Source organism: Hemibagrus wyckioides, linkage group LG01 (genome assembly GCF_019097595.1).
Source record: "Hemibagrus wyckioides isolate EC202008001 linkage group LG01, SWU_Hwy_1.0, whole genome shotgun sequence".
NCBI lineage: Eukaryota > Metazoa > Chordata > Actinopteri > Siluriformes > Bagridae > Hemibagrus > Hemibagrus wyckioides.
The window spans coordinates 9,478,889-9,497,461 of NC_080710.1; the positions used below are offsets into that span (position 1 = coordinate 9,478,889).

At 37.5% G+C, this 18,573-nt stretch overlaps 1 protein-coding gene and 1 long non-coding RNA gene across 2 annotated transcripts in view; one reads left to right on the top strand and one right to left on the bottom strand.

Annotated features, from left to right (window-relative positions):
- The window catches only part of chrnb2 (cholinergic receptor, nicotinic, beta 2), a 30,166-nt gene extending 26,546 nt beyond the window's left edge, over positions 1-3,620 (bottom strand). The window contains exon 1 of the mRNA XM_058388431.1: positions 3,291-3,620. Within this exon, the coding sequence (XP_058244414.1) occupies positions 3,291-3,336 (46 nt within the window). The 5' untranslated portion in view covers positions 3,337-3,620. The remainder of the gene's footprint in view (positions 1-3,290) is intronic.
- A 3,924-nt stretch (positions 3,621-7,544) lies between these two features.
- LOC131356816 (uncharacterized) lies at positions 7,545-9,295 on the top strand. The gene is made up of 3 exons (XR_009205087.1): positions 7,545-8,284; positions 8,879-8,937; positions 9,042-9,295. It is a non-coding gene; the product is annotated as an uncharacterized LOC131356816 (long non-coding RNA).
- The last annotated feature ends 9,278 nt before the right edge of the window (positions 9,296-18,573 follow it).

Genomic DNA, 18,573 nt, shown 5'->3' on the forward strand with positions numbered 1-18,573 from the left:
CCCCCCCATACCTTCAGTAACTGCAAACTCCTCTCAGAAGGCAATACAGTTGAAGCTAAATGCATAAACACATGCAGATATTGATGCCATAATATTACTAAAGGCCTGCAGTATTCAACACCAAAATTAGTGTCATCATGGACATATTAAAAAGAAATTTATCCGCAGTAGACATGTTATAAAGACTTAGCAGTAATATTTAAACTATAGATGTACTGTTCAAAGGATGTTCAGTATGAGTCTGCTCACACTCAATATTTAATCAGTATGTTTTATGGTTACACTTGGACTAGGAAGACAGCAATCTGAGATCAATGCATCAAGATAGATGCATGTTTGTTTGTTTTTTTTTACTTGTTATTATGTTTTTATATACACTGTCTTTGCTACCTTTATAGGATTCTGTTCATATCGAAAATTCCTTTTTAAACATTATTACTGTTGTCTCTATTGCTATATAGTATTTTTAAGATTATATCATTAGATCATGATCTATTATAAAAGGTCGGGTAATTACAACTATATGAACAGTAAGCAGCAGTTTGTAACTCTATTCTACTGTTGGACAAAGTTTCATAAGTTTAGTACTTTTTCTGAACATACAACGTGGAAAGAGGTTTAAAAGTCTGCCTTCCAAGTGAGACAAAACACTAGTGTAGTATCCGGTTTCACCCTTGTGAGTCTGGTTCCTCTTAATGTTTCCTCCTCAGGGAGTTTTTCCTCACCACTGTTGCTTCTGGCTTGCTAGTTAGGGATAAATATACATTTTAATTTTATACCTCTATATTCCTTTAAAGCTGCTTTGCAAGAATGTCCATTGTTGAAAACACTATAGAAATAAATTTGAATTCAGAATTTATACAGTATGTATGTGCCTTGTTATTGTGGTGTTTGTGCAGTGTGATTGAAGTCAAAATTATGGTCCTCTCATTATGTCTAAGCTTGTGTTTATGTTTAAATGATCATCCAGAACAGTAAGAAAACGCATCCACTTCTTCTTAATGCCGATCCTGCTGCTGCTTTGTCTCAGAGCAGAGTCCAGGAGCGTGCAGCATTTAAAAATTGCTGCACTCATCCTTGGCATACTCGAGAGAATGCTGTAGGATCATGTGGAGAGAATAGCAGAAGTGATGATGGATGAAGCTTTGGGTGGTACACGTGAACTGACCCTGTCTGCCCCCGTTATTGATTTATGATGGAGGAAGTAGTGATGTATATCACTCTGTAACCATCCATCTTCACTACTCTCCGTCTAGAATCGACGGCAAACTGCGCATCTTTATGTGAAGAAAGAGCTGAATCGCACACGACCCTCGCAGCAGGGCCAGAACTGAAACACTGATGCTAATTGCTCTTAATGAGCATACTTAATGATGGCAATCTAGATGAGAGGAAGTCTGTATCGATCCTTGCTTTGGCTGTGAAGACACCACTCTTAGATTGCCTTGTCTTGCTTGGCACTTGATAGTGTACTAAGAGATCTGCAGTGTTTGTGCTGTTTGCCTGATCATGGCTGTCATTATGTACTTCTTCTGTGTGGGTTCTTGCTATCTACTGTGTACATAAGCCCAGCTTTGATTGTGTGTGTCTATTCACAATGTGTAAACACAGCACATGTATTTTATTTGATGAGCGGACCAGCTGCAGTTACTGGTTATGGAGAATGTAGGCTGAACCATTTTTCTACAGTGTTATTTTATGTGTCAGTGCATTAAATTTGTACTGCATAGGTTTTTTCTATTAACCATTAGTATAAATTTGTAGTAGATAGCTTGATCTGTAGTAACTTCTGAGCAAGTGCAGTTTCTCCTCAAAGCAGCATTCACAGGGTAGTCAAATGAAAAGGATGATGACATGCAGGCCCATAGAAGTCCATCTATTATGCAAAGTGTACTATCTGTGTAGAAGAGATATCGCAACGGTGCTGTGCTTCACAACAAAAAGCCATGGTTTTTTTTTTTTGTTTCTATTATCGGTTGAGATGGATCTATTTTTCTGTCTTGAAATAGAAAGTGAGAGGATTCATCAATACAGGACAGAATAAAGGAAGTGAAACAGGAAATGGATAAAGAGTGATTAATGATAGGTTGAAAAATATTGGCCATTATTTTATTTACACACATGGATGACTAGAAACTGAAAATTGTACTGTCACCACAAATAATACTGAATACACTCCTCCATCCATATAGACAGTGTTGCTGAGCTCATTAACCCCCATCAATTGAGTGCTGCTGACTTGATGGTGGTTAATGAGAATCTAGCTGTACTCAGCATGCTAGTTAATGAACCTCGTACAATAGTGCATTTGCTGCCTCGTTTGCCTCCTTGAATCCTCTCTTAATGAGTCATATGAAGAAGATTGCAAAATGGATGATGTATACTGATGCTCCTTAGACCCCTTACTGGCTGTGACCTCACTGTATCCCCTTTGATTACTGAGTTCTTTTTTCGTTTTACTTCTCTGTTAATTAGCTTGACTTTGGTGAGCAAAGAAAACCACCGCTAATTTTCACAGCTTTGGGCTGTGTGTGTGTGTGTGTGTGTGTCTGTCCACATCTGCAGCGTTCACACTGCACAAGTAATTATTCATTGTCTTGTTCAATACTGCCAATGACTTTCTGTTAACATCCCTGATTAACACAAGCTGTCACACACACACACACACACACACACACACACACACCTATGCCAACATCCAAATATCTGGACTCTACAGACACACACTTGTGCCCACACAAACACTTACTTAAGGCTACTGACTGGTTAGACATGGTTAAATAAGGTCTGATCTAATCTGTCCAAGTCATTAATACACATGTCTGGTTGAAGGATGCCTAAAGGATGCCTCTCATCAACCCACACGCGGAGAGAGAGAGAGAGAGAGAGAGAGAGAGAGAGAGAGAGCGCACTGGTTAACAGATGGAGCTTTAGTATGGTTGACCATACTAAAGTCATATTCTCGTAATATTTTATTATGGGGCATAATAAAATAAAACGCACCATAAATAATAATCGTAATGTTCTATTTCGGGCATTAACAGGATTATTCCTTCTATAGGCCTCTAAAATGAATGAGATATAACCCTTTTTTAAATTTACTGATAAAAGATGCTTCTCTTGTTTCTGGGCGTTTCTTTCTCTAACGGAATGACATAAACCCGATCAATCTGAGATGATACGAGCGCGCGCGCACGCATACACAAACACGCACACACAAAATAGGACACGCAAATCCGTGTGTTTTATCGTATTATCTCTTTATCCTCAAAATAACAGATGTGACTTACTTGTCGCAGTGGCCAGCAGTAGGCACAACGCCGTCCATGGAGCCATGTCGGCTCGGATGAGGAGGACATCGGTCGCAGAAATGGGAGATTTTTTTGGCGCGCGAGGATCGGTGAGCGAATGCGGAGTATGGAGAGATGGACACTGAGCCCCGAATTGCCGTGTGTTCAGCTTTCTTGTCCTAATTCAGCCTAGGATGGCTTTACGTCCACCCTGGACTTAGAGAGCATAGTTTATTATAGAAGAAAGAAGGGAGTGTGTTACGAGATGCCAGGTATATGGTGCGACGATCGTGACGCGCGAGAAGTGCACCGTTAGTGATGCGAGATTCATTCAAGAATCGGTTCAATATGAACGACTCTTTAAAGGCTCGACTCTTTTTTGTCGATTTTTTGCCATATGTTCACGCATGCCATGTGCATTAAATTGCTTATTGCATTCAAGGACACACACGTGATTAAAAATAAAAATATATCATATGAGAAGTATCATATATGGAAAAAATCACCTGAGAATAAAAACGAATGCAATGCAACGTCTTTTTTTTTTTTTGCAAGAGACCTGTAGTCTGAATTATATGGTTATAAGCTTGCATGCTTAGCCATAAAACAAGTACCCCAAGTGAAATCCGCCTTTGAATATGATGTTAAAATGAAATTGCAGCCAACTATATTTCTAGGCACTCATAGTGATTGCTGAATCTAAGGAATCATAACACCTCGACTCACTCAACTCCCTCAAGCGGCAGGCATTCCTAAAGAATCGAATCATTAAGTGTAAGCGATGATGGGCGACAGGGTAAAGGGGAGGGGGTGTGGATGTGGTGATGGAGACATTTCTTTGGCTCTGCCTATTAAGTGTATTTTCTCGAATGACACAAACTGTCTCTGTTGGGAAGTCCTTTGCAAACACACATAATATAAATGTAATGTTTGCCAGCAGTAAATGATTTGGTGAACAATTCTTGTATGTGAAGCCACAACCTTCCACAAGAAGCCACTTACCACACTGAAGATTTATTTAAATCTAGAACAGCCATCATTAATCCATATGAGATGAACAGAAACCATTAACAACCACTTTGTGCTTGCCAAATCAAGCTCCTTATGATAATGGAGACAGGCTGATAGTTGGAGGTAATTGGGGTTAGGCTGCTCAAGAGTTTTTCTTGGATAAAGGCTCTTTCTATAGAGGCTGGAACCAGAAATGCTCAAGACTTCTGGATTTTCTGGAAGAAAATGTAAGAAAAGGTTGAAAACTTAATAAACTTAAGACTTTTCCATTTCTGTCCATCACTTAAGTTTTGACCTAAAGGTGTAGAAGTATATCCTTTTGGTTGCATTATTACACACACTATGTTGTACTGGTCAAGGGCACAGAGGCTCCTACAGTAGTTAGCAGGTTTGCCTCACACCTGTAGGGATGGTGGTTTGATTCCCACTTCTGCCCTGTGGGGGTTTCTTCCCCCAGTCTGAAGACATGTGTTGCAGGCCATGGGTGTCGCTAGGCCATTTTTAGGGGGGCTTTAGCCCCCTAACATTTCTACACAGCCCCCCTAAAAAATCTGCAATTCTCCATAAACTGTACACAAATTTGTGACCGCCTCAGTCCCCTTTAAATTTCATATGAAAACGGCAGCAGACTTCGCCTCTTCCCCGTCTTTCAGCACTTTCTTCTGCAGACCACGGTGTCGCAGAGCAAGGATCAGAGGACAAGTGTGTGTGTGTGTGTGTGTGTATGTGTGTGGGTGTGTGTTTGATCAGGAAGACTCATATTTGGCTTGTTGAATGTTATACACATCGATGCAATACAGTGGAATGCTGCAATAGGTTTACCATTCTACCCTGTTAATCAAAAGTTTATTTAATTTATTTATATATTTATTTATTTTTCTATCATACCCTCATTGGGGCCTTAGGAAAATCCTAGAATCGTCCCTGTTGCAGGCTGATACGCATCTCTAAACTGTCCATATGGGTAATGGGTTTGTGAGTTGTGTGTGCGTAATTGTGCCTTGCAGTGGATTTGCACCTTGTTCGGGGTGTCCGCATCTTTTGCCCAGAGTCCCCTGTAATAGGCTCCAGGTTCCCTGTGACCCTGTGTAGGTAGGATATGTGGATTTTCTGGTGGTCTTGTGTTGAAAGATGACAGCTGGGTTCCCCTGCCTTGTGTGGTGCACATATAGGAAGCCAATTGGGATTCATCAGTATATTCTTCATAATGGCTTGGACAGGGATGCACATATCATGCCCCATGCCTGTTGGCATGGCCGTGCCTCTTGCTTTTCACTCAGCGATTCACAGAGTTGCTGTGTCCAAAATGGTGTGCTCAGTGTTCCATGACTAACTGTAGCTTCTGGAAAAATGATGCAATTCCCATTCTCTCTCTCTCTCTCTCTGTCTCTTTCTCTCTCTGTCTCTTTCTCTCTCTCTCTCTCTCTCTCTCTCTCTCTCTCTCTCTCTCTCTCTCTCTCTCTCTCTCTCTCTCTCTCTCTCTCTCTCTCTCTTTCTCTGTCTCTCTCACTCACACTCACACATACACACACACACACACACACTTTCTCTTAGAATCTCTTTCCTTCAACATTGGTACTATGAAGAGATCCAGTACTGTTCTCACTCATGACATAGGTGGATGAAAGCAGAGTAATTAGAGAGATTACAAGAGAGCGAGAGAGGGAGAGAAAGAAAGAGAGAGAGAGAGCATAGGGGATGAAGCAAAGTGCTTGTAGACAGCAGCTTTGCCACTAGTGACTCACTCTTAGACAGTTACACTTGTCCATTATCTATTTGCATACATGTCGGCAGCTATGCACTTTTAGCAGTGAGTCATCAGGTGGAGTGAGGTATTTGAACCTTTCAGAAGTAAACCACAGCACTGGTCACATGACTAAAGAGAAACGAGAAACTATGTAGATGAGAGAAACTAGTACAAGCAAGATAAAGAAATAAAGAGGGCAATGATGCCTTTAGATGGAAAAAAATACTGTGAGTCTTTGGAATATATATATATATATATAGGCTCCCCTCACTGCTAAAATGTTGAATTTTTTTCACTTGCTCTCTTATGGCACAGAATGACATGATTTGACAGGAGAACTACAGTGTGCTGCAGTGTGCTCAGAGTCACTCAGTGAATTATTTAGAGCGTGGGACCCCTCTGATGTATGTCTCCCACCTCCAGCCCTGCCATCTCTCCTCATCCCTCCTTCTCCTCTTCTCCTTCTCAGTGACTTTCCATCTTTTGGCTAGTAAAATTCATTGGTTAAAGCTGACACACTGATTCACCCGGGTGTGTGAATCATTGGCAGTAACTGATGATTCTATCAAAAGGCTACACTTAGAGGAGACGTATGGAGAGATAAACTAAGAGAAGTAGAGAGAGACCAGAGAGTTCCTTACAAAATAAGTTTGCTGTGTGTAGGTGTTTTCTATGGGTGTAAGCGGGTACTAAATGTGGGTGGTTATCTAACTTATTTTTAAAAAAATTGCTTTTATTACTGTATCTTCCCTTGATAGTACTGTTAATATAAAACAAACAGCCTCCCTGCTACACACACTATACACTGCTTCCCCTGAGTTTTGTGCTTCCTTATTATTATTTTTATTTATTGTTCATTTGATTCTTGCATTATCTATGACATTTCTGTCTTGTTATCTACAGCTCATTCACACAGAACTGTATGACAGATACCTCACATAATCTAAGACAATTAATGGATTATGTGGTGCCATTTAATCCTGTTCATTTATTTTTCTCTATAACTTCAATAGTGAAAGGAAGATAGAGAGAGCCTGATTTCCATGTGAAATTGGCAGATACAAATACAAATGCAGGTAAACAATCTTTAATGAAAACCAGGCAAACAGTCCAAACACTTTAGACAAAACTTGTTCTGTGATTTGACTGTAGAAAGGACATTGTTCATAATCACACTCTCCATTGTCACCCAAACAAGGATGGGTTCCCTTTTGAGTCTGGTTATCTTCATGGTGATCCTCATACCATGTAAGGGAGTTTAGATGGTATGAGGCTGGCTCACTAGGGATGATTTTCTTATTGCCCACCACTGTGAGCAATAAGGTTAATAAAACAAACAATAGGTGAAAAAAGAAAATTATTACAAAGCACAAGAGATAATAATCATGCTTTTGAAAAGAGTAGCCAAGATTATTTACTGTAAATCACTGGTGAGAGGAAGAGAAATTGTGTTGCACTTCTCAGTAAATGTACACAGAAACCATATAACCTGCTCTCTAATCTCTAAATATACCTATTACAGCATCTGTTTACAGGGTACCATTTTTTGAAAGAGGACAACATACCATAACATTACACGCCATATAACATTATAATGTGTAATAAACAACATAACTATTGACAATGAATATAAACATGATAATTACTTTCAAACATGAGATTAAATGTACCTGTTTCATTCTGAACACAGCTACTTCCCCAATTATAAAAGACTGTTCACACTTTTTTTTTTCTTTCATATTTTCCCTAAAATATTCAGTTGGTTTTTTTTTAGTTCAAATTTATACATTATATTTTCGCATTGTGGATGGAAAAAGTCCTGATATGGTTTATCTTTGTGTACGCACTGGTGTACAAACTTCCATAGTATCTACTCTATAGTAGTATAGTAGTCATCACGTTTCCACGGATACTGATGTTATGCAAATTTTACTATATTGTATATACTCATACTCCCCCACCCCACCCCCCCCCACCCCCAGTCTCACCATCTCAGTCAAGCTCATCAGGGATCACAGCGAGTTCCAGCTCCAGTTCTGGTCCGGGTTTAGTAAGCAAAGTGCATGTGAAAATGTTCTGTGGAAAAAAACAATTTGCAATTTACAGGAAAAATGGAGAATTCCATAATTCATTCAGAGACGATGTTAGAAATGCAATGAAGGAAATACCAGAATATCATGTTTTGGACTACAACTGTATCCATTTTGCCATGGGACTACTAAAGGTTGACTTACAGGTAATACATTCATTTTTAAGACCTATTCTCATGATCAAGGCACATTAAAGAGATTAAAGAGAAAACAAGGGTCAATGATGACAATAAACAGAATAGCCATTTATTCTCTGCTTATAATTACAGCTGTGAGCCCTCTGCCATATGTCTTTATCTTTACTTTGTCTTTATTTTTCATAGCTATCAAGATCATTATTTCTAGTTATTTCTAGTTTCTAGACAGAGATTTAATGTCAGTGGCTTAGCTACTCACATTCCCCCTGAAGGTTTATGCTGGTACATCTCAATCAGCCTGCAAAGCTGCAGTGCCAACTAATTTATGAGGTTCACAGCAACAGGGATGAATATATTTGTATGGATATAAACTGTTAATGATATTTTTAAGTTTATGTAAAGTAAGACTTTATAGTCAGTATTTCTATGTGGAGGCAGATACAAGTGCAGGTGATTTATTAACATAAGCATTACAGAGACTGTGTGTGTGTGTGTGTGTGTGTACTGGAGCCAAAAGATTGCACCAAGCCAACTGACATGAAAATTAAGTCTGTTATCAAGATCGTTTCTTGTTAAATTTGCTTTGTGTGTTTTATTTTACAGACTACAGAGAACTTCATTAAAAAACTTTTAAAAATTATTAGTTACGGAAGCACAAACCAGTAAGTGTGTTCTATTGCAGTGACTCTACTATCCACATTACTGGGTAATAAAATGTTCTGTTACTATTGTTAAACCTCTTCTTCTGTTTGTGTTTTAATTACAGGGAGATGCAACCCTTTGCGATATAAAGTGTGCTGGAAAAAACACATTGTGATTCTTTTTGAAGAAAGTAGAAATATGGTGTCAAATTTTGGTCTTGCTCTTTTGTATTGGAATGTCATGAAATGAAAGTTTGATGTCATGGAATATTATGATTAATTTGGGGTTTAATTACTTGCCTACTAGATTACTTATCATTTATATACCAACCCCATTTCCAGAAAAGTTGAAACACTTTCTAAAAACGCAATAAAAACTAAAATCTGAAATTTGTTAATTGACTTGAATTTTATTTAACAGACAAAAGGACAGAGATAAGATTTTCAGTGTTTTCAGTAACATGTTTATTTGTAATTGTTATAATTTTTTTTTTTTTTTTTTTTTTTTTTTAGAATTTTATACCCGCAACACACACATGCACACAACACACTTATGCAGTTTTATTTAAAAAAAAAAAAAATTCCCTAAGCACTCACCAATTGTAGCATCAAGCTTTGTGCTGTTGGGTTATGGCTTTGATTCTATGTGTTTGTGTGACATTCACTGTCACCCTGGCAACCGGTCTGAAGAGAGTTACTCTGTCTTCTAAGGACTTGACATCAGAGCCTGGTTTAAGACACACCTACAGAACAACTGATCATTTATTCTGAAAATAGTAAAATAATGATAAAATAATGATACACATCCACTGGTAACACTACATATTCATTAACTGTGACACTGCTCTCTAGTGTTTTCATTTACATTAACAACGTAATTGGTAAATGTAGGAAATACCACCTAGATTTACAATTTGGTCAGGCAATATACATAATAACTAGACTAACGTGCAGATTCACTACAGATGCAGATTTCCTAATTAATGTGTTAAGGCACTTCCGAGTTGGTTAATTTATGGATTTACCTTGAAATCATATTATTAGCATTTCCCATATGGACCATAACATGTCTGTACATGTGAGGTACTTACCATTTTATCAGATGCTTGAGGAGAACCACATGCAGAAAATGGGGAATCTGGTGTTGTGAGTGTTGATACAGGTGGATACAGGAGTTAAGATATTAACTTTTTCAATTACTTATTTTCACACTTTCACACTACCTCTTGAATCTCTACTGAATAAATAAAGATATAAGTAATTATAAGACAGTAATCAAAACAAAGTGTAAACAGAGTTAATTATTATCCCTGTGGATGCAATGTTCCTTTGCCTTTAGAATTTTCTCTACATTTTTTGTGATGTTATGTAGGGCAGAGTATTTGTTTAATTTATTTCATTCATGTAATTACCTCTCATGGCATCTAGTAGATCTTTAACATTGCCTTCTATCAGTTTCTTCTCTTTTTTAAGCACCTTTATTCCCTGCTGCAACATACTGCAGTTCCTTGACATCAGGTCCTCATATGATGACAATTTCAATTCAATTTCAATTTATTTATTTGTATAGAGTTTTAATTCTTTCAAAGCAGCTTTACAGAAGTATTAAAACACAGCGAAAAGGAAATATATATATAAATATATATACTCACAAGCCTGAGGCGACGTTGGCAAGGAAAAACTCCCTGAGATGATATGAGGAAGAAACCTTGATAGGAACGAGGCTCGAGGGAACCCATCCTCATTTGGGTAACACTGGACAGTAAATTAACACTGACTCCTCCTTGTACACCTCCTTTACTTAAACTGAAAATTGTATATATTCAAGTTATTTACCTTTAAAGATGCTTGCTTGATTCTAAATAAATAATGTGTCACTTCTGCATGTTTTTTTTCTGTTAATTTTTACTTAGAGAGGATATGGTTAATGTTATAGGATTTAGGAGATGCTTTTATGCAGAGTGACGTACAATTAAAAAAAGAAAAGGGAAAAAAAATAAAGGAATTTTTGTGGAGAAAATGCATGTGAATGCTGAAAGCTGAAATAAATTGCTATCAATGCTGAAAGTTGCCTTTTTTCCTAAAAAAAAAAAAAAAAAAACTTCTCAAAGCTCAGATGCAGTGCTGAACATACACTATATTGCCAAAAGTATTCGCTCACCTGCCTTGACTCGCATATGACCTTAAGTGACATCCCATTCCTAATCCATAGGGTTCAATATGACGTCGGTCCACCCTTTGCAGCTATAACAGCTTCAACTCTTCTGGGAAGGCTGTCCACAAGGTTTAGGAGTGTGTTTATGGGAATTTTTGACCATTCTTCCAGAAGCGCATTTGTGAGGTCACACACTGATGTTGGACGAGAAGGCCTGGCTCTCAGTCTCCGCTCTAATTCATCCCAAAGGTGTTCTATCGGGTTGAGGTCAGGACTCTGTGCAGGCCAGTCAAGTTCATCCACACCAGACTCTGTCATCCATGTCTTTATGGACCTTGCTTTGTGCACTGGTGCACAGTCATGTTGGAAGAGGAAGGGGCCAGCTCCAAACTGTTCCCACAAAGTTGGGAGCATGGAATTGTCCAAAATGTCTTGGTATGCTGAAGCATTCAGAGTTCCTTTCACTGGAACTAAGGGGCCAAGCCCAGCTCCTGAAAAACAACCAAACACCATAATCCCCCCTCCACCAAACTTTACACTTGGCACAATGCAGTCAGACAAGTACCGTTCTCCTGGCAACCGCCAAACCCAGACTCGTCCATCAGATTGCCAGATGGAGAAGCGCGATTCGTCACTCCAGAGAATGCGTCTCCACTGCTCTAGAGTCCAGTGGCGGCGTGCTTTACACCACTGCATCCGACGCTTTGCATTGCACTTGGTGATGTATGGCTTGGATGCAGCTGCTCGGCCATGGAAACCCATTCCATGAAGCTCTCTGCGCACTGTTCTTGAGCTAATCTGAAGGCCACATGAAGTTTGGAGGTCTGTAGCGATCGACTCTGCAGAAAGTTGGCGACCTCTTCGCACTATGCGCCTCAGCATCCACTGACCCCGCTCCGTCAGTTTACGTGGCCTACCACTTCGTGGCTGAGTTGCTGTCGTTCCCAAACACTTCCACGTTCTTATAATACAGCTGACAGTTGACTGTGGAATATTTAGGAGCGAGGAAATTTCACAACTGGATTTGTTGCACAGGTGGCATCCTATCACAATTCCACGCTGGAATTCACTGAGCTCCTGAGAGCGACCCATTCTTTCACAAATGTTTGTAAAAACAGTCTGCATGCCTAGGTGCTTGATTTTATACACCTGTGGCCATGGAAGTGATTGGAACACCTGATTCTGATTATTTGGATGGGTGAGCGAATACTTTTGGCAATATAGTGTACATGGCAACTGAAATGTTAATAAATGTTTTAGCTGAAAGTATGCACAAGTACTCAAGGTTCAAAGTGGAGTATCTCTGAAGAACATTTCAAAGATTTGGTCTGTTTGTGTCATTTGTACAAAAAGTAGAAAAGACACTTTTTACAATTTAAAAAGTAAAGAGCCCATTTACATTAGCTAACATCTAAAGGAAGTGGTCCATTTTTTTCTCTCTTTGAATCAAACCAATCAGTCAAAATCATTGTATATTATTACTTTAAGCTGTTAGATAACATCAGTTTTTCCAGACACAAATCTAATACATAACATCATGTGTTGGCCAGCCATAAGGCCTTCAGAATTAAAAGTGCAGGCGCCTGTAGCTTAAAACAAGTAGCTTTCAATAAGTGAAACTGTTCCATTAACCAATCAGATTTCGATTATAGTATTTTTTGCAGTAATCTTATTCTGCTTTACATAAAAAAACTATGAAAAAGAACAATTAATTCATAACTGGTCAAATATCAGCAATAAAAGTTGAGCTATTGAGTTAGTTGCTGTATAACATCAGTAAGGTTAAGATAGACTGCTGCTCAAGAGTTACTGATTATGTTAGCTTATTCAGTTAACTAAAGCATAACTAGCCATACACGACATAATTAATATAATGACAGATTTATTCACATGTACAATAAAATCCTTGAATGCTACGAGCTAACATTAGATTCATATTAATTCTGATTATCACATTACATTTACATTGTTATTGCCCACCACTGTGAACAATAAGATTACTAAAACAAACAATAAGTGAACACAAAAAGAAAATTATTACAAAGCACAAGAGATAATAATCATGCTTTTGAAAAGAGTAGCCAAGAATATTTACTATAAATCACTGGTGAGAAGAAATTGTGTTGCACTTCTCAGTAACTGTATTCAGAAACCACATCCTGTTGTTCAAGTATTCATACATTTTTTGTCCCTCTTTCTTTTCAGTCAATCTGAATGAGCAGTGAAGATACGTTACTGAACAGTTAGGTTAAGTATAATTTATTTTACTTTAGTTCATTCATTATTGAACATCAAAAGTTTTAGTGTAAATATTGTTTTGTAATGAGATGTTACTGTATGCCAATGTAAATAATGTACTAATTATGTCATTTACAGTATAATTGATATTTTCTGATATTTTCTACTGTGAAGGTGTCAAATAACAGCAATGGTGAGTGTCTTTGTGTTCTTGTTGCATCAGTGCTGTCCTAAATCTATAACAAGATAATGAATCAAACCAATCAGTCAAAATCATTGTATATTATTACTTTATTATACACAAATCTAATATATAACTATTTAAATAAGCAGTGTTTTGTAAATGTTTGCTCTGCTTTGTTTGATGGTAAACTACAATATTAGATTAAACCGTTTGCATGAATGGAAGAAACAAAATAATGATGAAGTGATAAATGAGAAACCCAGCCACAGAAAGCATAATGTTTAGGCGGAAATGACACCGATGTGACTTAACCTCTTTCAAAACAGGAGTGATTCAGTAATTTATAGCATAATATATCATTTATATTGGTTCACAGCCAAAACATGAATTTGAACCTGGCATGTGAATACTATACTTTATGTCTAAATCTTAATTTACTAAACCTGTGGTTCATCACACAAACTGTGGCTGGAATGCTACATAATGCTTTGAGAGACACCAAGTGATGGGAAGTGTCATCAAATTGCTTGCAACCGAAAGGAATCTGCAAGAACAGCAAGGAAAATGGAAGAAAAAAAAAATTAAACTCTTTTCCATCACTATATTCCCAATTCAACTGCATTTAAAATGCAATTTGGTTTATTGCAGGAGATATTAGTAGTATTAATAGTAGTAGTATTGTTGTTGTTGTTGCTGTTGTTGTTGATAATGAATTTATCAAGAAAAATACTAATAAAGAATACTTATTAGAATTAAGTATAAAGTTTTCAGAAAGTAAAACAGTTAGTTTTAAATTAATGCATGCTAATTTTGTAATTTTGTTTTTTTCTGTTATTATCTATAAATATTTTCTATGGGGGATGATTTTTGTTTGTTTTGCAGGCTTCTATGAGTTTAATGGGACTCGGCTTTGCACCAGACGGTTTCAGTACTGTCAAAAATTATAATTCCAAATACACTGGAAATGCAAAACTAGGAGACCTGTTTATGGTGAAATGTGGCAGCAGTAGTGCAGGATCTGGTCCAGGATACTACCATGCTGGAGTTTACTGCAGTGAAGAGGACGAGGAGATCATTCACTTCACAGGTAAAAATCTCTAAATATGCCTATAAGGTTCTAGATATTCAAATGACACAGTAATGTTAATATTAATTTTTTACTTAATATAACAGTGTATACAAGAGGACAATATACCATGATATAACATTACACACCGTATAACATTATAATGCGTAATAAACAATATAACTATTTCCAATAAATATAAACAGTCTGAATATAAACATTTAATCAGAATTACTTCATTAAGGTCAGCTGTATAATAATTACTTTCAAATATGACAGTAAATGTAACTGTTTCATTCTAAACACAGCCACTTCCCCAATTATAAAAGACTGTTCACACTTTCATTTCCCCTAAAATATTCAGATTTTCTTTAAATTATACATTGAATAAATGTATTTAAAATTTATACGTTGTAATTTCACATTATTGTAAGGACTCGTCAGAGTCAGGAAGTTTGAAATCCATTTACAGATTTATTGTATAAACCAGCAGGCTCAATCGTGATCCAAAACAGCAAAGCAAAAAAAACGGAAAAGCAAACACTAAGCAAACAAAACCGAAACACAAAACAGATTCTCGTAAACGTGGTAGAAACAGGCTGAGGTCATACACAATTATCCAAACAATGCAGAGTAAATCCAAGGCTTTGTATGTTATGTGGGAACGATACTTCGCGTCTAACAATGAGTGCACGCTGCTTATACAGGTACATCTCAAAGAATTAGAATATCATGAAAAAGGTCAATATTTTTTGTCACTCAGTTCAGAAAGTGAAGCCCATATATTATATAGATTCATTACACATAGAGTGAAATATTTCAAGCCTTTATTTCTTGAAATTGTGATGATTATGGCTTACAGGTAAGGAAAACCCAAAATTCTGTGTCTCAGAAAATTTGAATATTACATAAGATCAATTAAAAAAAGGATATTTCAAACAGAAATGTCAGGCTTCTGAAAAGTATGTGCATCAATGCGGCATGGCATGGAGGGAATCAGCCTGTGGCACTGCTCAGGTGTAAGGGAAGCCCAGGTTGCTTTGATAGCGGCCTTCAGGTCATCTGCATTGTTGGGTCTGGTGTCTCTCATCTTCCCCTTGACAATACCCCATAGATTCTCTATTGGGTTTATGTCAGGCGAGTTTGCTGGCCAATCAAGCACAGTAACACCATGGTCATTGAACCAGCTTATGGTACCTTTGGCAGTGTGGGCAGGTGCCAAGTCCTGCTGGAAAATGAAATCAGCATCTCCATAAAGCTTGTCAGCAGAAGGAAGCATGAAGTGCTCTAAGATTTCCTGGTAGATGGCTGTGTTGACTGTGGACTTCAGAAAACACAGTGGACCAACACCAGCAGATAACATGGCAGCCCAAATCATCACTGACTGTGGACACTTCACACTGGACTTCAAGCAACATGGATTCTGTCAAAATGCAAATGAAACTTACTTTTCCACTTACTTTTCCACTTACTTTCCACTTTCCACTTACTTTACTTACTTACTTACTTACTTTCCACTTACTTTCATCTGAAAAGAGAACTTTGGACCACTGAGCAACAGTCCAGTTCATTTTCTCCACAGCCCAGGTAAGACGCTTCTGACGTTGTCTCTGGTTCAGGAATGGCTTGACACAAGGAATGCAACATTTGTAGGCCATGTCTAGGATTCGTCTGAAGCTCCCCCAAATTCTTGAATGGATTTTGCCTGACAATCCTCTCAAGGCTGCGGTTCTCCCTTTTGCTGCTGCACCTTTTCCTACCACACTTTTTCCTTCCACTCAACTTTCTATGAATATGCTTGGATACAGCACTGTGAACAACCAGCTTCTTCAATGAAGCTGCAATGACCTTTTGTGACTTACCCTCCTTGTGGATGGTGTCAATGACTGTCTCCTGGACATCTGTCAAGTCAGCAGTCTTCCCCATGATTGTGTAGCCTACTGACCCAGACTGAGAGACCATTTAAAAGCTCAGGAAACCTTTGCAGGTGTTTTGAGGTAATTAGCTGATTAGGGTGCGACACCATGACTTTCCAATATTGAACTTTTTCACAATATTCTAATTTTCTGAGACACAGAATTTTTGGTTTTCCTTACCTGTAAGCCATAATCATCACAATTTCAAGAAATAAAGGCTTGAAATATTTCACTCTATGTGTAATGAATCTATATAATATATGGGTTTCACTTTCTGAACTGAGTGACAAAAAATATTGACCTTTTTCATGATTTTTTGAGATGTACCTGTATAATATGTACCTGTCCAAGATAAACCCAGAAGTGTAGTTCGTGGGTGCTAGTAATCGGGAGAGGGCTCCCTGTGGTGTTCTGGATCGTGATGAGCTGTGACAATTATGCATGGAAAAAGTTCTAACATTATTTATCTTACTTTTTTTACATCACAAAACATTGGTGTTCAAACTTTATGCCTCCATAGTATCCACTCTATAGTAGTATAGTAGACATCACTTTTCCAAGGATATGCAAATTTTACTATATTGTATATACTCATTTAACTCACTTTTTCCCCCCAGTCTCACCATCTCAGTCAAGCTCATCAGGGATCGCAGCGAGTTCCAGCTTCAGTTCTGGTCCAGGTTTTGTAAGCAAAGTGCATATGAACATGTTCTGTGGACAAAACCATTATGCAATTTACAGGAAAAATGGAGAAATCCCTACATCATTTAGAGCCAATATAAGAAAAGCAATGAAGGAAATACCAGAATATGATGTTTTGGACTCCAACTGTATCCATTTTGCCATGAAACTACTAGATGTCGACTTACAGGTAATACATTCATTTTCAAGACCTATTCTCATGATCACGACACACAATATGTATGTGTCAAGAGAAAACAAGGGTCAGTGATGACGATAGACAGAATAGCCATTTATTCTCTGCTGTGAGCTGTGAGCCTTCTGGCATATGTCTTTATCTTTACACATCCTCAACCCCAAACAGTTTCACAGCTGTCAAGATGCTACTACCATCATCAATCTGAGTTATTTTTAGTTTCTAGACAGAGATCTAATATCATTGGCTTAGCTATTCACATTCCCACTAACGGTTTATCTTGGTACATCCCAATCACCCTGCAAAGCTGGAATGCCAACTAATTCTATATAAACTGTTAATAATATTTTTTCAAGTTTATGTAAAGTAAGAGTTTATAGTCAGTATTTTTATGTGGAGGCAGATACAAGTGCAGGTGATTTATTAACATAAGCATTACAGAGACTCTGTGTGTGTGTGTGTATGTGTGTGTATGTGTGTGTGTGTGTGTGTGTATGTGTGTGTATGTGTGTGTGTGTGTGTGTGTGTACTGGAGCCTTGCACCCAGCCAACTGACATGAAAATTAAGTCTGTTATCAAGATTGTTTCTTGTTAAACTTGCTATGTGTGTTTTCTTTTACAGACTAGAGAGAACTACATTAAACAACTTTTAAAAATCACTAAAGGAATTAGCAGAAGCACAAACCAGTAAGTATGTGCTAATGGAGTGACACTCCTATCCACATTACTTCTGAATAGAATTTTCTTTTGCTATTTCTAAATCTCTTCTTCTGTTTGTGTTTCCTGTTTTATTTTAGGGAGATGAGGTCACTGCCGATATAGAGATTATACAAAAAGTGTGTGCTGGAAAAAACACATTGTGATTCTTTTTGAAAAAAGTAGAAATATGATGTAAAATTTTGGTCTTGCTCTTTTGTATTTAAATATCACGAAACAAAAGTGTGATGTCATTCAATATTATGATTATTTGGGTTTTAATTACTTGACTGCTAAATTACTTATCATTTATATACAAACGTATGGAACACTTTCTAAAAATGCAATAAAAACTAAAATCTGACATTTGGTAATGGACGGGACAGAGACAAGATTTTCAGTGTTTTCACTGAAATATTTAATTCTAATTTTTAATTATAAAGAGTTTTTAAAATGTTATATCTGCAATACACAAAAGTTGGGACAGAGGCAAAATAAGTCTAACACTGTTCTTAAGAGTGTATT